The following is a 25,383-nucleotide window of genomic DNA, read 5'->3' on the forward strand; positions in this document are numbered from 1 at the left end:
GAAGGGGGAAGAGGGAAGGGGGAAGGGGGAAGGATGGAAGAAGGCAAGGAAGGATTTCCTGGCATGCCAACTTCATGTCAAAAGCTGAAAAAATAATGGAACTACTGCCCAAGCACTTTAGCCTCAGTCTTTATGATATGGTAGTAGTAAATAGGGTGACTGGTGGGTGCATAAACCTGATTTGTTTCTGCACCTAGCAAAGGATGCCCAAATACAGATGGCACAAAAAGCACTGGGCCTGGGAGTGAAGCTCCAATAGCCTACCCTGCTATCAGTGTTCATGTGCTGCACTACACCTGGCACACAAAATGCATGATAGTCTGTCCTACTGCTCATCATAACCCCCAGGAGGAGGAGGAATTCTGTTTGCCAACACCTCCCCTGCCTGTGTTAGAGCATGGCCACAAATGAGCTCTCCATAGCCCAAATAATCCTGTGAAGCTCAGTCCTACAAGGGTGAGCCTTCCCCTACCCCTTCTGCTCAGCTGATCCTCTTCAAACCAAGAGCTAAATGCAGAGCAGCTTCTATCTGTGCAGTGGTTCAAGCTTTAAATAAGAACAGGGAAAATCATTTTCATGGCATAGGTCTGACCTAGAATAGCTTCAGAAAAGAGTAGAGGAGCGCCAAGTATCACTAGCATTAGATTTGTGCTCCAGACTGCCAACGCTGGTGCCCCTGACTGCTCTTCTGCTCTGGTTTCATTAACACACTGCCTCTTGCCAGGCTCACTCTCCTGACCTCGGTGCTGCGTGGAGACAGCTACCATGGGCAGAGCAGGGCCCTGTGGGCTTCCTCATGCTCTCCAGCCCAGTCCTCTGCTTGGCAAGTTGGCTCCTCTCAGCTTGCACACACCATGGAGAGACACACTGCACCAGAGCCACGGGAGGCAGGGGAGCAACACCAGAAGGTTGCTGTCTGCTCCCTTGGGGATTTAGCACTTTTGCAGATGGACAGGACTTCACGGCTCTATCTGTTTTGTCCCCAAAAGCCATCTCTGTGATGATGCCTGACACACTGTCATTAGTCCTCAACATCTTTCAGAAGACCTTGGGCCCTGCACAGCATGGCTTGGGGTAGAACCTTGTCAGAGGCTGGTGCAATCCCAGGCATCCACAAGGGGCACAAGGCAGCTGTCCAGCCACCCTCTCATCCCAGCCCTGGGAGATACAGGCTGCAGAGCCTGACTCCAAAGGGAACGTCTTTTGTAGCCCTCATCAGTGTTGAAGCCCTTATGAGGCTCTGGCAAACTCTTCTCCCATCCTGAAACATGCCCCTCCAGCATGGACAGCAGAGTCAGCCCTAGAAGAGCTTTGCAAGCAGTGAGAAACATCTTCAACTTCCCAAATTAATGTTGCTTCTGGGCTATCAGCATTAGGTACCTCTGAGACCCATACTAAGAAGGACTTTGCCACATCTCTCCACACTGGCCTGCAGCCAGAGATGAAGGGCAATTTGGCCAAACAAGGTTGATGGGTCACACATCCTCTGATGATGAAGCACCGAGAAAAAACTATAGCCCAAACCTTGTGTAAGGCCTGAGGCAAGTCCCTCTCAGCCACACTTGCCTCACAATATTCCAGCTCATCTCAAGCCTAGGCTTGAGGCAGGGCTGGCCCTGAGGACAACCAAAACTCTGCTTGGGAAGTCAATATGATGGAGCCAAGGAAGACTGATGCTCCTCTGTTCACATGCTCAGAGGCACTGCCTGCACCTGGGGTGCACAGAAAGTCCACACCATCTTGCTTTTTTCCACCAGCACTCACAGGATTTGGCAGGGCTGTTTGGCACAGTTCAGGGCTGTTGCTTGCCCCAAACTGGCACTGCCAGACTGCAGTCCTTGCTGAGAGTGTGGTGGGGCTGAGCAGGCAGCAGCATGTGGCAGCAGCAAAGAACACTGAGGTACTGGAGCAAGTCCAGCCAAGGGCAACAAGGCTGAGAAAAGGTCTAGAGCACATGACGAAGGGCTGAGGGAGTTGGGGTTAGTTAGCCTGGAGAAGAGACTCAGGGGTGACCTCATGGCTCTCTGCAACTCCCTGACAGGGTTGGAGAGAGGTGGGGGATGTCTGTCCTGCCATGGCTGCAGGGAGAGGACTAGAGGGAATGGCCTTGAGCTGAGACAGGGCAAAGTCAGAGGAGATGTTGGGAATTTTTTCCCTGTTAGAGTGTTCAAGCACTGGAATAGGGAATTGCCCAGGGAGGTGGTGGAGTCGCCATCCCTGGAGGTGTTTAAGACGCATCTGGATCTGGAAGTTATGGTTTAGGGTTTACAGCAGTGACAGGTTAATGGTTGGACTTGATGATCTTAGAGGTCTCCTCCAACCTTGATGGTTCTAAGGCAGCACATGGCACAGAGTCGCCCATGGCACTCAGTGCCCAGGCAGCTCTGCATCTCCTGGCAGCCTGGTGGCAGGGCTGCAGTGCCAGGGAGCCCCAGACAGCAGGGCCAGAGCTTGTGCAAGCTGGGTGGGGCCTGACAGTCACACTCAGGCTTTCCCAAGCAGGGCTGCGCATGGCATCAGGGGATGGAACAGCCTGTAGTCTCCTCACACCCTCCTGCACAGCAGGGACGTGGGCAGAGGTGTTCCTGGTGTGCTGGGCAGGAGGGCAGCAGCCCTGTATATGCTGCACTATGCAGCAGGGACAGAGGGGAGATGCAGGTACCTGTGTGGAGCTGCTCATTCTAACTGTGGATGCCACGAGACATCCATGAGAGCACTCAGGCCACCATGTCCTCTCAGTAACCAAAGCAGGCAGGTCTTACAATAACATCAGCTCAACCCCAAAGCCAATAAGTTTTGGGGAAAGAAACATAGAATTTTACTGGTTGGAATGGAGCTTAGAGATCATGCAGTGCCAACCCCCTGCCATGGGCAGGGACACCTCCCACCAGAGCAGGTTGCTCAAGGCTTTAGCCAACCTGGCTGTGAACACTGCCAGGGTTGGGGCAGCCACAGCCTCCCTGGGCAACCTGGGACAGTGTCTCACCACCCTCACAGGAAAAACCTTTTCTCTAATATCTAGCCTAACCTTCCCCTCCTCCAGTTTGAACCCCTTACCCCTTGTCCTATCACTGCAGTTCCTAACCAAGAGTCCCTCTCCAGCTCCTCTGTAGGCCCTTCAGATATCAACAGGCTACTATGAGGTCTCCACACAACCTTTTCTTCTCCAGGCTGAACAGCCCCAACTTCCTGGAAGTTTTCCCTTGAAGAACATATTGTCACCAAAAAACACCAAAAATGTGAGGTTTAAAGCCTCAAAGATAATTTCCAAGAGCTCTCTGAAGCAGTGGGAATTAGGTATCCAAGTTTCACCTGCAGTTCAGGCTCCTGACAACTCATGTCTCACGTTGAAAGCTTTGGGCATTCAAGTCACTCTGGCCTTAAAAGCCTAAACACCATGTATCAGTGCCTCCAGCCCCTCAGCCTTAGTGGTGGGAGCTGCAAGGCTGGGGCAGGCTCAGAGCATTCTCCCCACACCCATCACAGCCTCTGCACCCATAGCTCAGCCTTGGCAGCTCAGGACCTAACAGAGGCACAGCTGCCCCACAGGCCCTAGAAAATTCACACCTTGCCACTGTAGGGTTAAGCCATGACATTTCCAAACCCACTTCTGGAAACTCACAATTCAGCAATTACTGGAGTCATCACTTAGGGAATTACAGCACTTACCAGCACACACTGGAGTTTGCCATCTGTCTGGTTTGTAACCAGCACAGCTGGTTTTACTGGTATTTGCCAATAGAAGTGTGGTTTAGGCCATTACTGCAGTGGGGCCATTTGAAGGGACACATTGCTTCCCTGGGGACCCTCATGGACCCTTCTACCATCACACACTGACTCAGGCACACAGCCAGGGTCAGAGCTGTACAAGAGGCATGAAAGAAGCATGGACAGTTTAAACCAGATTGGAGCTCATCCAACAAGGCTGAAATTGTAATAGTATTATCAAATGAAGGCAAAGGTGTGGCTGTGGTGCATCTTCTTATGTCTGCAAAGAGAAAAGCTCAAATCTGAACATCCATCTTCAAAGAGAGAAGTAGAGAGAGCAAAGTAGAAAGACCAACTGCCCCAGCAAAAGGGTCCAGTGAAACAAATGCTCTTTTTGCTGCTTTGTCAGTACAAATATGCTGTTGCCAAAGCCGTCAGCTGATGTTTTTCTGTGTGACTGTACTGAGGAAGCAGCAAACAGCATTGCAAGACACAAACCTGCCTGTCTACAGGACCCACATCCCACCAGCACTGTATCCAGGAGGAGAAACACTCTAAAAGAGAAATCTATGACAAGAGTTAAAAGTCCAGTGGCAAAAATACTGGAAATGGAGAAAAAGTATTTGGAAAGGAAAAAAAGTAGCTGGTTCTCCACACAGTTTCTACTGACACTTCAAGCAAAGGATGTTTGTACCTCTGGTTGCTCTTTTGTCATTAAAACACACATAAGTAATATCCTTTTGGAGGGTTTAAGGAGCAAAATGACTCAGTAAGTACTTAAATATGTGTAACTAGGGTTGTGAAGGAGCTGGAAGGAGCTGGAAGTGCCATCAATCATGGAGTTAATCATGGGAAGCCCTGGCCAGAGCTGCTAACCCAGAAGCCAGTAAACACCAGCAATGAACCAATGAGATGGTTAAAGACTCATTCTCACATTTCACACACCAGTCAAAAACAGCGTGTGAAATCCCCAGCTTGAACACGAAGGGCTGGATATTGTTTGGACTCTGTCAAGCTGTGCAAAAAAAAGCAAAAAGCTCAAAATATACTGAAAGCACAGTAAAGCAGCTGCTGCCCGGGCAACCTTCCCCCAGCCACAGAACTAAGAAAACAGCAAGTTGTTTTCCCTGTGTCTTAAAGGATCATCATATCATCAGAGATCTGGGGCACGAGCTGAGTGACAGGAGGACATGGTCTGGTAGTCATTTACTCTGTGCATTCTGCCATGACTGTGCCTTAATCCCCACAACTGACAAGGATGCAGTCAGTGTCACAGAACTTTTCAGATCATTTGAGCTACCACAAATCAGCTGCCTGCAAGGACAAACAAATCTTTTCATCACTTACTTCCTGGACAAACCTTCCCATATTTGCCTACAAGGTGCAATAGCAGTCCAGGCATTGAGCAATGGCTGCTACAACTGAGCAAAAAGGTTTTGTTTGGGCAAAAGAGATCCCATTTACCTCACATCATGCCCCAGTGTCACTGATCTGTGGCTCTCTGGTGATGTTCTGATGTTGCTCAGCAATCTGAGCTGCTGCACAGTCCCAGATTCAGCTGCTGGGAACACAAACTCATTTGCCCAGCTCTGCTGATGATGATAGAAGATCACACTTGAGCTGCTAACAGCTTGTGTTCTCAACACAGCTGAGGTCCAGGTGTGACATTCCTTATCTCCTGCTTTTGTATCAGCAGCAATGAATGAAAGGAGTGACTGGGAAGTTAAACAAGAAACTACTGGAGTGATAAGAGAAACTGCCTAGAAGCTGATTGGTTACAGTGCACTTTGCTCTAAATGTTTCCTCAATAGCTCAACAGAAATACTAAACAAGAAAATTAACATGGAACGGCTGCAAGGACCCCTAAAGAGGACAAAGACAATAAAAGCTGGAAATGTGTCCAAGGTATAGTTGTCTGAGCCGCTGCTTTTGTACAGAGTACAGCGGCAAAGCAAAAAGAAACAAGAAGGAGCAAAATTGAGTAAATTCATGGCAGGACTGTGATTGGTAGGGCAGGTATTGTAGTCATCCAGTTTTTATTACATCTCAGGAGTGGAATAACACAACAGAAACTGGGCAATGGGGCAAAAGGGGCTGATCTTACTCATCCCCAGAGAGGGGGACATCAAGCCTAGCAGACAGGATCCTAAACTGGATCCTAAACTATTTCAAACCACAGGCAGGGATGTTTGGTCCCACAAATTTACTCAGGTCATATGTAATGAGGCACTGGCACAGGTTGCCCAGAGAAGCTGTGACTGCCCCATCCCTGGAAGTGTTCCAGGCCAGGTTGGATGGGGCTTAGAGCAACCTGGGCTAGTGGAAGGTGTCCCTGCCCATGGCAGGGGGAGGAATGAGGTGGTCGGTAAGGTTCCTTCCCACCCAAAGCATTGTATGATTCTCTCACAGCAACTCACCAGTGGTATCCTCTTGTCCTGCTTAACATGATGTCCAGGGGCAGAGAAGAGCCCTGGCCAAGTGGGCTCCCTGGCCGGGGGCTGCAGGGCTGGCTGGGACACACTCACTGGCTGGGATGGCCGAGCATGTGCACTGCAGGCTCTGCCATGCACTGGCTCCAGGCTCGGGTACCTCTCCGCATCCCCACAACCATGGACACAGAGTTCCTTAAGGGCACTGCCTGTATGGCATGAAATACCAGGCAGAAAGAAATCCCAGGAAAGGAAAGGATCAGGAACAGTGCTGCAGAAAAAGCAATCACATCATGCCAGACACATAGAGAGCAGCGACAGCATGTGGTGTAGAGGTGTGGGACCAGTCACCAGAACTAGGGTGCTGTGGCGCAAGCCCCTGGTCCAGGGCCACAGCTCTATACATACCGTCCGTGCCCGACAGATCAGAGACCGGACCAAATCCTTAATGCTGTTAGCTTTGTTTCTTTGGAAAACCACAGTGGCTTGAGTCTGGCCAGACACCATGAGGAGTGGTGTCCCTGGCCATCCCAGCTCCAGCTCCGGAGGGTGAACATCAGACATCAGTGGGAAGTAGGTGCCGGATGTCAGTTCAGAGTTGAGGGAGAACCTGTCTGCAGTGTCTGCATCACCGAGGTCAGTCTCTTTGTCTTTCATTGCACTGGGATCTGGGAAGCTCTTGTTTCTCTGCTGGCTGATATATTCCATGTCCAGGGTGGAGAGGAAGGGCAGCTCCCGCTCCTCGGCGACTGCGCTCAGGTAGCCATGCTCCCCCTGCTCCAGGAAGGCATCGATGGCCAGCCTGGCTGTCTCGCTGTGCTGCAGCACCAGCGGCGCGGGCTCCCTCCACCACGGCTTCTTCAGCTGCTCCAGGCGGCTCTTCAGCGGTCCAGACACCCCTTGCTGGCCCCCATAGCTGCGGTGGAACTGGGGCCTCACCTCCACTGCCAGGTAGTTGAACATGACTGGAGCTGTTGACGCTAAGAAGTGTCTCTGCAGCTGGGGCCCTGTGTCCGTCTTCAGGTCTTTTCTGGCCCTGCTGCACTGCTGAGCTCCTCCCAACAGGTTCCTTCAGGACTCGGCATCAGCTCCACTCCTTAGCTTGGGAGTTAATCACCAGGTACAGCCTCCCACTGCGGGGAGGAGTGGCTTTCTCGGGCTCCCTCACCTGACACTCAGTGCCCACAGCGTCCCTTTTGCAGGGGGAGGAACATCAGCTCTTCTAGCTGTTCCTTCCTTTTCCTTGTAACTGATGAATGTACTGCCCTCCCTTCCCCAGAGAGGTCCCCACCCTCGGCCAAGCAGGCTCTAACCTGTTTTGTCCCTCACTGTGCTCGCAGTGAAAATGCAGATGCTGGAACTTGTTCCTGCTTGAAATTTGTTCCAAATCAAACTTACTGCTCGGTGTCAGTTATAATGAAATACAAATATCCCAATCAGACTCAGCAAAGAAACTTACTCATCCCCTAACCATAGCTAACATTCCCCAGCATTCCCTGGAAGCCCATCTCTGCTACACTGGCACTGGGCAGAGAAGGCAGAACACTGTTTTGATATCACAGCGTTGTGGTGTTTGCACCAAGCACAGCAAGAGTCTTGGTCATTATGTACCACGGGCAAATGGAGCAATAACTCACATGCTCTTCTAGCATCTCCCTGGAAACCCCTCAGGAAAAGCGGGAGTTTGGTGCTATGTGAGTGACAATACTGCCCACATGGGGTGTGTTTTGGGATTAGTTGACTCCAGCTCCCCAAAAGCATCATGGAGCTGTTTTCTGGATGAATAATACAGGCAGACATTGCTATGTGGATGAAAGCACTGTGGAGGAACACACCGCAGTGCATGCAGAGCCGTGCAGAGGAGCACACAGGACCTCTCCCTGCACTCAGCTCACCCTGCAGCTACTGAACTCCAGAGAGGCAACCAGGGAACAAAGAACTGGCTGCAGAGTTGACCTAATCAGTTGGCCATTTATCTACAAAATCCCCGGAGAGTCAAATCTTCCAGACTAAACTAAGATGTCCAAAAGCTCAGTGTCTGCTCTGGAATAACTACGGGGTGATAGTCAATGGAGAGGGACAGCCATGCCTGAGTGTGAACCAGCACAGCCAGCCACCAGTCTCTAAGTCAGCTGGGGTGAATCATGACCCAAGGGACTATCACTCTCCAAGGGCTACAGCTGAGTGGGATGATTAGTTTGGATTAGCTGTCTAGTCTTTAGATCCCTGAAGTGAGGATGAAGTCTCAGGACTGGGTGAATGGCACGAACAGAAGCAAAGGTGCATTGAGTCAGAACACAGAAGTTGGCTGCCAGGGCCATAGAATCATAGAATCACCAAGGCTGGAAGAGACCTTTAAGATCATCAAGTCCAACCATTAACCTGCCACTGCTGTAACCCCTAAACCTAAACCATATCCTCTAGCATCAGGTCCAGATGCCTCTTAGACACCTCTAGATGAGATGCAGTGAGCAGGGATGAAGTTAGCAGTAGGTATGGGACAAAACTGTAACAAAGCTGCTGGCACACAAGTGTTACAGGTGAAAATAAGTGTTAGAGCAGCTTAAGGAATGACATTTACTTAAACTGTGAGGTGAACAGGCAACCCAGTGTAAGGCAGTTTGAGGAAGTAACAAAGGGAAGGGGCTGTGCCATGATGGGCGTTTCTCTGGAGCAGCTTTGCCAGGTGATAACATAAAAGAAGGGTAACATCACTGTAATTTTTGCCTTCCTAAAGAGCTAAAGAGTGAGAACTTAAAAAAAGTCACCAAATACATGTTTTCTGTCAGACAAACAAGTGCTGCTGACTCTGTAAAGGGCTTTGCGCTGTCTCCAGCTGGTGCTTGGTAATAACCTCCTCTCCCTCCAGTAATTTCTCACGGACCTCAGCACATGAAAGCACACAGGACGTAAACATCTCCAGCCCAGCTTGTCAGGCTGGGCTCCTCCAGGGCTGGTGGGGAGAAACAGAGACTTCTAGGAGTCAGTTACCTCACCCTGCAGCACACACCTGAAACAGGTCCAATGAAATGTGCCTTGAAGTGCTTATCTCTCTCTCCCCATGAGCAGCAGGAGAGCTCAGGCTGCCCAAGTCAGTGACAGAGGTTTACCATGCAGACATCTAAAATTAGATGCAAGGTGTCCTGTCCCTGCTGTCTGGCAAAGAGATAAATGGCTATAATTGGCACTCCACAGGCTGACTGGCCAACACAGGATGTGGGAATCCCAGCAGCTCAATTTTGCCAGCTAAAAGCAAGGATCTTATCTGAACTGTTGTCTACACACCTTCTGCGATCAGCAGAGAAACGCAAGGGGAAAATTCCTTCTGGCTGAACACACACCCCAAGTGCACTTCCTTGTCAATGCCCCTGGGCAACTCTGCTCTGGCTCATACCTGAGCTCAGCCAGGATTCAAGCACTAGGCAATTCTTCATTCTTGCATCCCACTACAGATGTTCTTGGAGCTCAGCAAACACTAACACCTTGCCTGGGCTTTCCAGTTGATGTACAAGCAGCTTGTCCCTCATGCACACATGGAAACCAGCCTGCCAGCTTGGCTCCTGGTAGCACACTTCTTGGAGAGCACTCACTGGGAACAGGAGAATCCAGGTTTGCTTTTTTCCCTCTCTTTAATTTCAGACTGAAACCCACACCTTCCATCACAAAACATCATGCTGCTCCAAGACACTTCTCTACAGGCATTTCTGGAAGGCACTGCACAGCAGTGTTCTGTTGTGTAGAATTCACTGGCCTGATGCATACAGGGAGGAGAAAAGTCCCAGGTTTAGTTACTGCACTGAGCTCTGTCAGCACTGAAACCACAGAGCAGTGCAAAGTCAAGTTCTCCCCATTTTTTGCCTGAGATTCCCAACCATGGCATTACAGAACCTTCTAAACACAGCAGTAGTACATGAGTTCCTTGTTTCACTTTTTCCATTTGTACATCAAGACTCTTCCAGATGAGGGGAGAGGCAGCCTTGTACCCCAGGTCTGAAGGAGGGCACTGGGCACCAGTTGCCAGCCACAGGCCAAATGATCCAGCCAGGAGGGATGGCCAACACAGACGTTCTCTCCAGCTGCAGATCTGAGCTCACTTACCACCTTGTGCCATGTGGGGAGCCCAACATGTGGCCACGGAGCCACCGTGGTGCTCCAGCCCTGAGCTGCTCAGGTTGATGCACAGCTGTCAGAAGAGGGACCACAGTGTGCTGCTTCCCTTGGCTGCTGCCCTGTACTGAGCATGGGAACAAGCACTTTCAGACACCTCTTCCATCTGTCCTTCCAAAGGGAATACACAGAAATGGAACTGGGCATTTTAAGGTCAATGAGTCTGACGAGTAGCAGGAAGAGGGTGTGCAGGGAAGGATGTGGGACAATGAGCAAATCCACTGAAGATGCCTGGTTTTGACAGGATGTGGAGCAGCCCAGGAGCTGGCAGGTGGGCTGAGGAATGAAGGAACCCAGCTCAGTCAGTCATGACATAGTCATTATTGAAAGCTTTGCATGTGCAGGACTCTGCTTCCTGAACAATCACAAGGGAGCTCTCCCCTCCTGGGAGAGCTGCAGCAGCTCATCAGCAGGATCCAGGCTCAGAAGCATGTGCAGGACCCTCCTACATGAAGACAAAAAGAACAGGACATCAGATACTGATGGTTCCTGCATTTGTGTGCAGGAAATGGTTTACACTGACCTGCCCCAGGTCCCTCCAGCAGATGTATTGCTACTTGACCTACACTGCCTGTTTGCTCCCAGCACATCTCAGCTGGAACAGCCACTGAAATGCAACAGCAGAAGGTGGAATTACACTCATGTGAGCTCCTGCTCTGCATTCCCAGTGGAAGGTTGGGGCCCAACCATCTCTCCTGTCCCACAAATGAGCAGAGCTGCTTAGCAGGTTGAATGACTGTAAGCAAAACAAGTACTCCCTCAACATGTTCAGCAACTTCAGGAAGAACACATAGAGGATGCACAGGACAGCCCCGAACACCTGAAGAAGGGCAGTGGTAAATAAGGAGCTCTCCAGAAGAGGTTGGGAAGGATTATGAGACTTAATGTGCAACTGCCCCATTGCAGTGCAGGAGGCCCACAGCACCCATGGGTGACGGTCCCTTTGCAGGCACAAGAGAGGTGGACACTGTACAGGCACAGCACAGCTGCCTCAGCAGCAGAGCCCACTGCTCACTCGTGCTGAGCCTCAGGGTCTTTCCTACATCTTTGTCAACTTTCCCAGACTCCTCTATAAGCTTCTGTCTTCTCCCTGACTTCTCAGAGCTTCAGGAGGCCACAGAGAGCACTGAGGGTCAGGCTGTGTGACACAATCTGCCCAAAAGATGGAGATACTGGTCCCTACAACCACTGCAGGAGCACCATGATGCTGGGAGCTGGAGGTGTTCACCCAGCCTGAGGTCACCAAAGACCCAGGTGACACTGATACAGTACAGGTCAGTGGAAAGGAGGGCACATGGATTCATCACAGTCTCTTGGAGGCAAAAGGGCAAAGCAGCCTTGACTAGAATTTATTAATCAAAGAGACAAAGGGGGCAGATGTGAAGAGGCAATGGCAAGGGCAGGAGCCTAGGCAGGGAGTTCTCTACTAAGAAATTAGCTGTCACCAGCATCATCCAAGGAAAAACCCCATGTACTAGGCTATGGCCACAACCAAACCCCTGCACTGGGGCCTGAGCTAAACTCTATATTCATAGCACAACCTTCTTAGCAGAAGAGTTAGAAAGGCCCAGCAATTTCTAAGGGATTAACAGAAACATTTTCAATTCCCAGCACCAGGACTTTCATCTTCCTGGAAGAAAGCACACACAGCCCAGCTTTGGAGCTCAGTGAATTGTTCAGCACACCTGAGGGGATCAGCAAACGTCTCCAGATTCTCAAGCAGTACTTCAGCACATCACTGGGGTGCAGACAACTTTCACTATGTGCTCAGGGTTAAAATGGTCCCACAGAATGCAGAAAAATTCCAGTGGGTCCCAGAGTAGGGTATGGCTCCCACTGCTCCTCCAAGTGGTGCCATGCAGTGGCACACAGCACAGGGACTGTGCCTGCAGAACCAGGCCAGGCTAAGTATCAGAACCAGGCCCACAGCTTTGCTGCTCTTCTACTCTACATTCATCTAATTTAAAGCTCTGGTGGAAAAATTTGCTCTTACTCAGGCTCGAGTTTCTCCTCCTTCCTGTATCGGCCAAGCCAAGGGCAGGGTAAGAGACAGGACAGGGGTTAACTCCACGTGCCATGTCAGGAGCAGCAGCTCTGGCCTGAGGGCTTGGTGGGGCAGAAATACAACTGAAAACACCACTTTGGGGAAGGTGAGGAGTCACAAATCTGGGAAGTGGTAATGGCACCTTAACACTGGACAGCACAGGCAATGAGGAGATTGTGGCGGATGCCTGTGCTCTCAGCACTTCAGCTCTTTAAAGAAGCAGGAGAAAACAGTTAAATACCCAAAGGTGGTATGAGCGCAGCAGCTGAGATGGCACAGGAAAACGTTTAACTGCCAAAAATAGAGTGAGCATTGAAGGATATCAGATATCTGACTCCTCCCTACTCCAAAATGCCTCAGAGTATCAGCCTGAAGCAAGAGACTTCTCAAGTTTGACCCTGTGGGCAAAACAAGTTCCTGCTCTCCCACTGCCACAAAACAGCAGAGAAGGAAGGAAAGACTCTGAGCACTGGCCCTGCTGCTCACAGTGGGCAAGCCAAGATCCAGCTGAAATCATGAGTGCTTCCTAGAGCCTCATGTCTCCTGGTTTTAAGACACCTAGGACAGTTGAGGGAATAAAGTATTTGGAATAGTGAACAATGTCCAAATTCTGTATATGAGACAGGAGATCAGGTTGGATGACAAGGCACTCAACAGGGTTCCTTCCAGAGGCAATGCACATGCACATTCACTTAAGATACAGTAAGTGCCTCCAAGCCAATGCTCTGAGACCACTTCCCAAAACCCCAGCAGCATAAACAAAGAACTATCCATAAGCCAAATATCTTCAATAATTCCCTCTGGAAAACCTTCAAAACGGGAAAAGATAGGCTTCAGTGTTTGGTTAAACCCGTGTCCTGCTGCCCTTGCAGCAGTGCTGTGCCCAGGCATCAATCCCCTGCAAACACTGCTGCTGGGACCCTTGCAAGGGGCACATTTTGCTACTGGAAATGTATTTCTTTCAATGGCACCTGTCTAGCTCACCTTTCTTCACCTCTCTAGAGGGGTCATACTAGAAACACAGTTAGTTTGGGTTGGAAGGACCTTAAAGATCATCTTGTTCCACCCCCTGCCATGGGCAGGGACACCTTCCACTAGACCAGGTTGCTCCAAGCCCCGTCCAGCCTGGCCTGGAACACTCCCAGGGATGGAGCAGCCACAGCTTCTGTGCCAGTGCCTCAGCACCCTCACAGGGAAGAATTTCTTCCCACTATCTAATCTAATATTGTACAAGCAGATCCTGTCTCTGGGTAGCTAATGACCAGGAAGCAAAGCCTTCCTTGGGCCTCTGTAGCCTCCAGTGAATTTTTCCTCTCTAGCAAATTACCCTTTTAATTCAGAGACAGTTCTGCCTTATTTTTTCACACACTCAAAACACACCCCAGTGCTGGCTCAGCTCTGTCAGTGGGTGGGGGAATGCATTTGATGGACCAGGCAGAGCCATGATTATAGGTCTTCTTCTCAGCCTAATAAAAGGTGCAAAAGCAGATGCCAATGGCTGCAATCTGGCACCATCACTTCTGGAGCCTCCTGCCCATAAACACTGTGAAGGGTTCAGTTCTGACCACATGGCTGTCCCACATTCAGAGCACAAAGGGCATTGTCACCTCCAGACCAGGAGTCCCACATGGATTTCACCAGGCTCCAGTACCACAGGCACACAGTCTCCCAGGCTGGATGGTGCTGTCCTCCCAGTCCTGTGTTCCCATGGCATGGATAACATGAGACCAGGTTTGAATTACATAGCAGGAAAGGGGTTAAAGTTTAAATAACTGTTTTGTATATGAATTAATGTATGTAGCTTTGAGCCAAAATATCTACCATTAATTTTTCCACCTATTTCAGGAGCAGTAAGACACACAAAGTAAAGTTTATTTTGGTTCTTGGTATACTTGACTCTCATTAAAAATAAATTAATCAGCAAATTCCTACACAGCTCAGCCTTCTTTTATGTAAATACAAGGCAGCTGTAATGAATTACAAGGTGTTATTATCTCACACACACTGTATAATACTTCACACATAAGAGGTTTCTCTGCTTAGCTCAGCTTTCAACAAAAGCATCTTAAATAAACTGCAAGCAAGTTGTTTGGTCTGTAATGTTTTCACAGAGAAGGGATACACCTCACACAAAGAGGGGCTCTTTACATGACTCACTTTATAACAAGTTAAACTGAGGAAGTTTGCCTTGGAAAAAAAACCCAAAATGCCTTTTTCATACACAAAAGGTTCCCTGAGAGAAAATTTCAAACAGAATGCAAGGCAGCATTTGGGAGCTTCTATCCTGCATCCCACTACTTTTTCCACTGAGAAGGGACAGCAAATATTTCCCAACACGCACACAGAGAGCAGCTTGAGGAGGAAGAATAGTCATAGCCAGGCACAGTCACACTTTCTCCAGATTAAGGAGTCAAAAAATTGAGGATTAAATTAACAAATTAAGGATAATCACCATCAACTTTTGTTTAATGCTTTTACTAGAAGTAAGTCCTGATTTTATAGTGCTTCTTCTTATCAAAAGCACACAGAAGACACACACACAGCAGTTTTACCCAGACTGACATTTATTATTGACTCAGATTTTGGACAGGAGAGAAATGAAAACTGTTTTTGCCACTGCCCTGGGAACAGCCTGGTGAACCATCCACCCACACAGTGCACCTCAGCCTTTGCTGATTTCATCAGTGCAGCTCCTGCTCCCCTAATTACTGTGCTGGCACTGTTTGCCTGCACAACCATACAAAGGTTTCACTGGAATTGATGGGTTAAAAAGCCCTGGACCACTGCACTGGGGGTGGAGGATGGCAGAGTCCTGTCCCAGGGACACAAACAACGATGTTCTGGTCATGAAGAAATTCTTAAGAGCACAACTCTACAGACAATGTGGAAGTATCAGCAAGGCAGACTGAAACATCAAGTACTGAGGCACAGCTTTTAGTGCTAGCCCAGCCATGATCTCGGATTTATTCCATTAAGGATTGTCACAGAGGATTGCTGGGGACTGTGCATTACTCTTTGCATTCTCTTATTCTTGTGCAACACAGCAGAGAGTTCCTAAAGAGGATTTTCACAGAAAACCCTTCAGAATCTGTTAAAGCAATTCTTAACTCCACTAAAGCAAAGATGGACTACTCCACCTTGATATCAGGCTTTTAAAATATATATATTTAACATCTAATATGCAAAGCTCAGATTTGCATTCAAACCATTCAAGGAGCAGAGGACACCACTGTGTCTCCGGGTAGCAGCTCTTCAAATGAGGCAAGGGACAGAAATAACTCCTGGAGAGAACTCTAAGTCATGGAGAACACCTGGTTTCCTAAAGACAGAAGGCAGGTCTGTCTGTTGGCCAGCAAGGGCCACTCAGGGCCACAAGGACAACAAACCAAGGAGCATTTACTTGCAGGTGACTATCAACAGGAGTATGGCTGTCCAAGTTGCTACTGAGGCACCACAGATGGGATAGCTAATGAACATTTTCTTTCCAAGAGCAGATTTTCCTTCCTGAGCCACAGCCTCAGCCCAGTCCCATTTCAGGCTTGCTTCCCAAGTTGCTCCAACACCCAGATCTCAGAGTCCTTCATCATTGTACACAGGGGAATGGGGCTTGAGGATGCTGCGGGCGTTGCTCTCCACCAGCGGCCGCCAGCTCACCTCCCCCGTCAGCAGCAGGTCCTCCCCACTCAGCGCATCCAGGTGCTGCACCTGCAAGCACAGCAAGTTACTGCAAGGTGTCACATCACCCTACATAAACATGTTTCTCTCCAGAAAGCAAGCACAACAGGGAGGTTTTAGCCTATCTTTCAGCCCAGAAACCAACCAGATCCTGGGCTGCATCCAAAGGAGCGTAGCAGCAGGTGAGGGAGGGGATTCTCCTCCTCTGCTGAGGCCCCACCTGGAGTGCTGCACACAGTTCTGGTGTCCCCAATATCAGAAGGACATGGAACTGTTGGAGCAAGTCCAGAAGAGGTCACAAAGCTGATCAGAGCACTGGAGCTTCTTCCCTATGTGCACAGGCTGAGAGAGCTGGAGCTGTTCAGCCTGCAGAGGAGAAGGTTGTGTAGAGACCACAGAGCAACCTGCCAGGAGCTGAAGGGGCTCCAGGGAAGCTGCAGAGGGACTCTTGGTTAGGAACTGCAGGGACAGGACAAGGAGGAATAGGGAGAAATTGAAAAAGGGAAATTTAGATTACGTATCAGGAAGAAGTTCTTGCTGTGAGGGTGGTGAGACACTGTCCCAGGTTGCCCAGGGAGGCTGTGGCTGCCCCAGCCCTGGCAGTGTTCACAGCCAGGTTGGCTAAAGCCTTGAGCAACCTGCTCTGGTGGGAGGTGTCCCTGCCCAGGGCAGTGGTTGGCACTGGATGATGTCTAAGCTCCATTCCAACCCCTGAACATGCTATGATACTATGACACTTTGCCATTTGTGTGAGGTAGACCTACCTAAAAAGCTAACTTCCAATGGCAAAGTGTCATGGACAGGAGATAATAATCTGCTGAGCCACAGGAGTTACCTGCATCAGGTGCTCCACTAATGCCTTAGCTAATGCTTCCTCCAAAGGCTTGGCAACAGGGCAAAGAGCCACACAAAGCTACCATGAGTCATGTTATCTGCCCAGCAATTAATGTCAGGTGACACTGCCCGTGCCAACCCCTCATGGAGTGCTCCTATCAAAGGGGCTTCACACAGACAGAGGCTTTTCACCACAGAAAAAAGCCTTACCAGCAGGGAACACCTTGGATTGATCACGTAACAGCACATGAGCTGGAGGAAATGCATGGAATGAACACTCATCCTCACAATACAAGAAATCCCAGAATGGTTTGGGTTGGAAGGACCTTTAACCTCATCTTGTTTCACCCTCTGCCATGGGCAGGGACACCTTCCACTAGCCCAGGTTGCTCCAAGCCCCATCCAACATGGCCTGGAACACTCCTAGGGATGGAGCAGCCACAGCTTCTCTGGGCAACCTGTGCCAGTGCCTCAGCATCCTCACAGGGAGGAATTTCTTCCCACTATCTAATCTAATACTGTACAACCAGATCCTGGGTAGCTGATGACTAGGAAGCAAAGCCTTCCTTGGTCCTCTGTAGCCTCCAGTGGATTTTTCCTCTCTTTCCTGGCCTTGAATACTTCCAGGGATGAGGCAGCTACAGCTTCTCTGGGCAAAATACCTGGGATCTAATGAAAATTTGAGGTACGATGTAAGATAAATAAACCTCTTGTCATACAACCACCCAGGGTTAACTTACTGCCACAGCACAGTGTACATATGGTAACAGGGGAAAAAAAAGAGGATAAAAGTCCCTCAAGGGTAAGTCAAAGCCAAAACCAAAACCAGCATCAGTGCCTCAGGAAGGCTGGGAGAGCTGACCAGGGGTACAGTACATAGCTTGTCCTGTTAGTGTATTCCTCTCTGGCATCCACTAATAGTCACTGAAGACAGGATCAGCAAGGAATTGTGTGGAAGACCTGGCACACAATGTTAGTGGAAACAAAGGATAATTGGACTAGGAGTTTCTTAACAGAGGAATGAATACTCCAATGGCCACAGAGGGTCACACCAAAAAGCCACCTAAGCACCATGTCCTGTTCTATCAGTCACCACGAGTATATTGCCCAGGAGGAGTTAAACACAGCACATGCGTACAATGCTATGTTCCTTGTTTATTTTCCCTCCCTCTCAAAGTCTGTCCATTCAGGGATTTTGAGCCTAAAGTGGTTGTCATGGATTTTATAGCCTTGGAGAAACTTCTCTTCCATGAGACTTGCCAGTGGCTTTGCAACCCTTGTGCAATTGCATCCAGCTGTGGCAACGTTACGTCCCCACATTCCTGTGTTGTTGTACACCTCTCCTTGCTCACCTTCCACATGCCTTCAGGACTTTCCAGAGCTGTCTCCTATGCTTTCTCGGCTGTCTTTCAGGCAAGAGATCCTCCTCATTGCTACTAAAGGAGCTGTTTCACTGTCACCCTTCCTGCTCTTCTCTGAGCCTCCTTAAGTGCAGGTTTTATCAGTACTCAAACCATACCCATTGTTCCAGCTCACAAGGGTACCAGGGATGTAAAATGGCATGAGACAGCCACTTTATTCTCAATTCCTTCCTTCGCAGTTCTGTGGATGTGTTTTACATTTTTTTAAACACTACAGAGTGCTGAGCTGACATTTGGATAACACAGTTGTAATCTCAAGGCATAATTACTGTGTGCCACAGAAGTTCAGAGCTCATTGACATAGATGTAAAGCTGGGAATGTTTTCCTCGAGTTCATCATCTGTCTGCAGGAATAACCTGCACAGAACCTGTGCTGATTCCTCCTCAAGGTGCCACATTTACCTGTCTGCTCACTTCTTTCTATTCACCTGCTGGTTGCTTCTGACCTGTCCTTTGTTTGAATACACAGAAATGCAACAAATTCCCACTTGGCAAGAAATTGCCCCAGATTACATACTTCTTGTATGTGTTTGCTCCCTGTGAACTTTCCTGCAGTCTCACTGTTGTTAAACATCAGCAACCCTCAGCATTACATTAAGCTAGTCCTGCTGAGAAGTCTCTAGCAATCCCAAAATGTCCTCAGTCGCTCAGGAAGGAAGCTCAGTCCTTTACTTCCCATGCCATGCTCTCAGACACACTGAAATACTGTCTCCAAATCTCTGATCCTGAAAGGAGTATTGGAAACACTATAGAAGATGATGTTGTGGAAGTTCTGGTCTTCCATTCCCTGTCCAACACCCTACACTTCTCCTCCAGATCCTCTCTCAGCCCTTTCCTTCGATGCCCACCTGGACTATATCCTGCCAACATTTCCTAGAAGCCTTGTTTACAAACCACCTAAGAGCTGAGAGGACAAACACTACTCAGTATTGTTTCCTCCAGCTAATAAATGAAAGAAACAGAAATAATTCTGGAAAGCAAAACCTTTCAGTCCTTTCCCCCAAAGATCATGAGGAGACCTTCAAACTCTGTGTGCTATTTCACTATGAACAGCATCCAAACTCCACAACATCGATTATAATTCTACAACAAGCTGCAGCCCATTCCTGACACATTCTGTCAAGCCCCTCCATAGCACAGGTCCACCAAAAGATGATCAGGATTGCTTCTGATATTCCATGAGTTTCTCTGCAGCTATTTATCATCAGACTGCAATAATGACCTGTTCTCTCTGGTAAGCAGTGACAGGACCTCAGGGAATGGCTAAAGCTGTGTCAGAGGAGGGTTAGGGTGGATATTAAGGAAAGGTTCTGCCCCCAGAGGGTGGCTGGGCACTGGAACAGGCTGAGGGGAGACTTCCTCATGAGAGGCAGTGGAAGCTCTGCTGTCTGTGACCAGTGACAGGACCCAGGGAATGTCCTCAAGTTATGTCAGGGAGGTTTAGGTGGATATTAGAAAACGGTTCTTCCCCCAGAGGTGTTTGGGCACTGAAGCAGCTCTCCAGGGCAGTGGTCATGGCCCCAAGCCTGGCAGAGCTCAAGGTGTGTTTGGACAATGCTCTCAGGCATAGGGTGGGATTGTTGGGGTGTCCTGTGCAGGGCCTGGAGTGGGATTGGATGATCCTTGTGGGTCCTTCCAGCTCAGGAGATTCGATATAATAAATACCATCCAATTTTTATATTTCTGCATTTCTTCTCATTAAAAGTGATCACTGAATATTGAAATCAGATTTATTTCTGAGAACTGAGCCCCATATGCAAGCAATAAGCACTCAGTCTCCTGAAGGAGAAGAGGCTGAGGAGCAGCCTCAGGCCGAGCCGTGCTGTACCTGTTTGCGCACATACTCCACAAGCAGCTCCAGATGCCGAGGGTCATCACAGTTCTTGTTGAAAAGGTTTCTCCAAAGAGCTGCTGCCAGAACATGGTCATCAGACAAGATTCCCTACAGGAAGTACAGAGGGGGATTAAAAACTGCCCGTGAAGGTCTGAACACAGACAACCACATGAGTGTACTTGGCACATGGCCACATCACCTGTCTCAAAGCTCACAGCTGCCATGGGCTGTGCATGTGGAAAGGCAGCAACAACACTCTTTTTCAGAATGGAAAAACAACCCTAGCCTTAAGTTAATTTATAGAGCAGCCTGGAACCAATATTCTGGCAAGTTAATTTGGAAAAAAAACTAGGTCAGGGTATTCCTAATGTCAGAGCTGATAACTGCATTTCTGTGTCATGAAATAATGCATGAAATAATTGCAATGAGTATAAATTGAATGAGGGGAAGTTTAGGTTAGCTATTAGGTGAAGCTATTCTCTGTGAGGGTGGTGAGACACTGTCCCAGGGCTGCCCCAGCCCTGGCAGTGTTCACAGCCAGGTTGGCTAAAGCCTTGAGCAACCTGCTCTGGTGGGAGGTGTCCCTGCCCAGGGCAGGGGGTTGGGGCTGGATGATCTCTAAGGGCCACCCCAGCCCCCTAACATGTTATGAAATCTTTACCATAAAAATGGAGACCTTACAGAGCAGGCAGCACCACCTCATGAAAAATTAAAGGATATTTAATCCAATGTTGCAGAAATGTAGTCTGGACTTGGTGATTTGACTTTGCTTTTTTGCTTTTCAGTCTAAGTGAGTGAGAACTCCTCCTCATCAATAAATATCAACTCCTCCTCTTCAATAATTATCTAGATTTTTCCAGTTAAATCTAATATTAGGTTTGGCTTATCCAAGAATCACATCCATGAGTAGTTTTTTGTCCAAATTCTCTCCTACTTTTATTGCCTTTTTAGTTTATGTGGTGTTATCACTATAGTCTCCTAACTTCTGTCTTCTACTGACACATTTGTCAAAGGAAAAAGAGGACTTGAAAACAGTCAGCTAAAAATAAAAATGGTCAAGATTTATCTTTAATTGATGCAGACATTTCGTTCCCCAAAAGACTGTCAACACAACACTGGCAGACAGACACATCCTGGCTATACTTAAAACTAGATGAAAAACTTACATGTGTAACACTGTCCACAACTCTGAGTTTGCATTTACAAGATATTAATAATGCAAATCACTGTGCAAACTAATATCCCATGTGAGTAAAAGCAACATTCACTAGAGCAAAACAATAACTACTAAAAGATGATGTAATTGTGTTTTGTTCCTTCAAGTCCTGGAGACACTTGTGCAAAGTAGTATTTTGCCGCCTTGTAGTGCCTATAAATATTCTCACACAGATTCCCTATATACTCTATAAATACTCTCTTTGCTTTCAAAGTACATTTGAGTACAAAAGGATTCAGAGGGAGGAAATGCTTTATTGCTGGCCAAGCAGGGATGGCAAAGCAGCACAGAGAACATCCCCTCCTTCCACACCCCATGGTTTACATCAATGTGCTCTATACTTTCTCTTTACTTAAAGCCAATTTCATTTAAGGCATATAACTAGGAAGTCGCTTTCCCTAATCTAACATTTCTCCAAAGATATGCACAGTGAATGCTTTACCCATCTGGAATATTCTGTGTTCAGGAATTAGATGCTCTACTTGTCCTTGCACAAGTCTCTGAAAACATCCTTCTTACCTCATCGTATCCAAACAGAGCTGCATAGAAATTTTCTACCATAGTTTTCAAATCTTCCTTCAGGACAACAGAATTAATCTGAAAAAGAAAGGAGGAAATCATCAGTATATGTTCTATAGAGGAAATAAAGAGAAAATATAGCCCGTTTCACTGTGAGCAGGCAAAGACACAACAGTGCCCTGACCCACCTCACTGAGGGTTTGGTTGTGAGCAGTACCACTGGTGCTGTCAGTCACCTAGAACACCCTGCGACACAGGTCTGCAGTTCCAACACAACTACAAGTTGGTGTTACTCAATACAGGACTGGCAGAAACATCCCCAGCCAACAGCACTGCCACAGCTACAGGAGCAGAGAGAAAATGCTGCTGGGGCAGCGTGAAGCAAGGCTGTCCCTGCAGGGATAGCACAGGCCAAGATGATGGAGACTTCTCTGGAGTTTCACTGTTGAGCAGCCTTTCCTGCCCTTGATTAATTCTTAGCAACTCAAAGGCTTTTCAACCATTTTTTCCCAAAGCAAAGACGGCAGAGCTGAAGGTGCTACTCCCATGAAAGTACTGGAATACAAGGAAGCTGGAGACGACGCTTAGTTAGGAACTGCAGGGACAGGACAAGGAGGAATGGAGAGAAATTGAAAAGAGGGAAATTTAGACTAGCTGTTAGGCAAAAGTTTTCCCTGTGAGGGTGGTGAGACTGGCCCGGGTTGCCCAGGGAGGCTGTGGCTGCCCCAGCCCTGGCAGTGTTCACAGCCAGGTTGGCTAAAGCCTTGAGCAACCTGCTCTGGTGGGAGGTGTCCCTGCCCAGGGCAGGGGTTGGGGCTGGGTGGTCTCCGCGGTCCATTCCAATCCCTGAACATACTATGAAACTGTGATAGTTAGAGACACTATCTAAACCACTGCTTCTCCTGTGCCTGTCAGTACTTCCTATCACTCAGCAAGCACAGGAATTCTGCTTCTACAGCATCTCTAGAAGCTCAGACTCAATAGTTTTTGACTATGACTAAATTGCTTTCAGAGTTTGTGATGATCCAATGACTTACCCCTATGATCTAAGTGTGACTTGGTCCAAGTTTCACAATGACTTTTAACTAAATTTAACAACTGCTTACATATTTGCTGGTTTGGCCTTAGCCATGCACTGGATTGAGAACTGACCCCATGTGAGCTTAAGATGGAACTAGAGCAACTGCTGGGTGCAGAGAGATAGCTGAAATGCCTCCTGTGCATCTCCCTGTCTGCCCCTCTTGCCTGTTCTTCTATCAGCAGTGATTCAATATATAGTTCCTCTCCTGAGGGCTCAGCTACACTTTAGTAAAGTTTCTTCTCTGTAGTGACTCTCACAAGGGCTCCAAGAAACATGAAGCATTTCTTTTCTCCAGATTTCACACCCCCTAGAGGTAAAAATGACAAGGATTATCACCTTCATCTCTGCACCCCAGCAGAGCACTGAGGTGTGAGACTGCACCTTGGAGGCAGGCTGGACCCCAGCACAGCTGTCCTTGAGGTACAGCTCATCACACCTCCCACACTGTGAACTTTTGTCCTAAATACTCTTTTAGGAGTCTTCACCTCTGTAATTATGCAACAGCTTTTCTATCAAAATATGAGTTAGTTTTTGCCAAGTGAGCAAATCTCCAGTTCAAATATTCTTCCATTAAACCACTGTCTTTTTTCATCTGTTGATTTTTATAGCCATGCACAGAGTGCAAACACAAGAAAAATTCCTTTTATGTCAGTTACTCATATTTTTCCATGAATCTAAACTATTAAAATTCATGCAGATATTTTATAGGCTATCAACATTTGGAGACTGGTTATTACTGAAGGTTCAAAAACAGAGCTAAACCTAAGAAATCAGAGGGTTAAATGATGACTGCAACTTCTGTAATGACTTAATTAAACTTTTATTGAGTATATAAACTATGATGTCATTTCTATCCAACCATGCTCAGACCTTCTCGGCATGTCAGAGATGGTGGTTTTTCTCAATAGAACATACTTCTAAATAAGCTGCACTTCTACAGCTCTAATAAGGGGGAGCAGGTCTCATGTAACACACTCAATAAATTATCCTTCCATTTTAAACAAACAAATTCCATGAGTTATTATAGATTTGCCACGCACTTTTTATGACATAATAAAAATGTTACCTCAAGGATTACTTAACACATACTACAAATGTTACAGCAGGCAACTGCAAGGGGCAAAGAAAACAAATAGTGCTGTTACAGAGACAAGTCCTGGACTCTATATCCCTGGGGATGCAGCTTTCTGCACTAAAAACAAAGAGCAGCAGCTCCAAGTTAGCAAGAAGTAGATGGATGAAGGAGATAACCAAGCTGAACAAACCGGGCAATAAATACATCTGAAAAGACAGTTTCGGATGTAAAATATGAGTTTGGGTATGGAGACTATCTTAGGCAATAAAATTATACTTAAAGAAATACTGCAGTTTCTGAAGAATACAACTGGCACTGGTTAAGGACAAAAGCTGAAGGGAAAAATCCTTCTTTATAAATCAAGGGAATGAGTAAATCCACATCAGCATTTGTTGGAAGTGCCTCCTCTTTCGAGGCTTGTGCATGTTCTTACCACTGGCAAGTTTCATGAGCTGGTTGGTCCCGATTTTGCTGACTTTTCCACAGTTTGTTATTAAGAAGAAAAACTGCTAGAGAATTCCAAGTGAGTAATTGCTAATAACAAGGTAAAAATCAGTAACATCTGGAGCTCTTCTCGGGACTTTGCCCCTTTGCCTTCCTTGGAACCACTCACTGCAGAGCTGTCACTGGGCAGATTTACACACCACTGCCTAACTGACACACAGACCATGTCAGTTCCAGACAAGAACCCAGTTTTGGGAACATACCTCACCTTTACAAGACCTTTAAAAAAAAAGGAAATGTATAGCTAACATATCTTCCTGCTCCGAGTCACACTTCCTCTCAGAAAGACTCCCTGATTCCACATTCTGCCCATGGGATGACTGCAGCAAACAGCTGCTGGTGTTCCAATGTCAGAATGGAGAAATGTCCTCTTGCCTCAAGGAGTTCAGTGTGCATCAGCCAACAGCCAAGTGCTGAGGCTTTCTGCTCTAGCAGACGAGTTACTCTGTCAGGTCGCAGTTCAGGTTTTGCATTCTAGAAAGACTCCTAGGAAGGCAGGAACACACAGCTTTGCTGTACTGCTGAGCATGGAGGGAAATATCCCTGGGCACAGTATTAAAAGTGAACACTGCTCTAGGATCAGTCCAGATCAGTGTCCTGTGTTGGATCATGAGCATTCCTGGGTAACGAACCTCCTCCTCCTCCCCACTTGCTTTGGCTGACAGTGCAGAGCAGAATCCAAGTGCACAGACTGGGAGGTAAGAAGTGACAGCCTCAAGTTGCACTAGAGGAAGTTTAGATTGGTATTATCACAGCATGTTAAAGGGTTGGAATAGACCTTAGAGATCATCCAGCCCCAACCCCCTGCCCTGGGCAGGGACACCTCCCACCAGAGCAGGTTGCTCAAGGCTTTAGCCAACCTGGCTGTGAACACTG

The 25,383-nt window shown here is 47.9% G+C and overlaps 1 protein-coding gene across 1 annotated transcript in view; it reads right to left on the minus strand.

Moving 5' to 3' along the window:
* Positions 1–15,918: 15,918 nt before the first annotated feature.
* LOC103807499 (ubiquinol-cytochrome-c reductase complex assembly factor 1) overlaps positions 15,919–25,383 on the minus strand; it is a gene marked incomplete at its 5' end in the record, with an annotated part of 51,597 nt that continues 42,132 nt past the window's right edge. Inside the window, 3 exons of the mRNA XM_009080231.1 lie at positions 15,919–16,053; positions 20,107–20,220; positions 21,848–21,925. Of these exons, the coding sequence (XP_009078479.1) occupies positions 15,919–16,053; positions 20,107–20,220; positions 21,848–21,925 (327 nt within the window). The remainder of the gene's footprint in view (positions 16,054–20,106; positions 20,221–21,847; positions 21,926–25,383) is intronic.

Source organism: Acanthisitta chloris, unplaced genomic scaffold, assembly GCF_000695815.1.
Source record: "Acanthisitta chloris isolate BGI_N310 unplaced genomic scaffold, ASM69581v1 scaffold10488, whole genome shotgun sequence".
NCBI classification, from domain to species: domain Eukaryota; kingdom Metazoa; phylum Chordata; class Aves; order Passeriformes; family Acanthisittidae; genus Acanthisitta; species Acanthisitta chloris.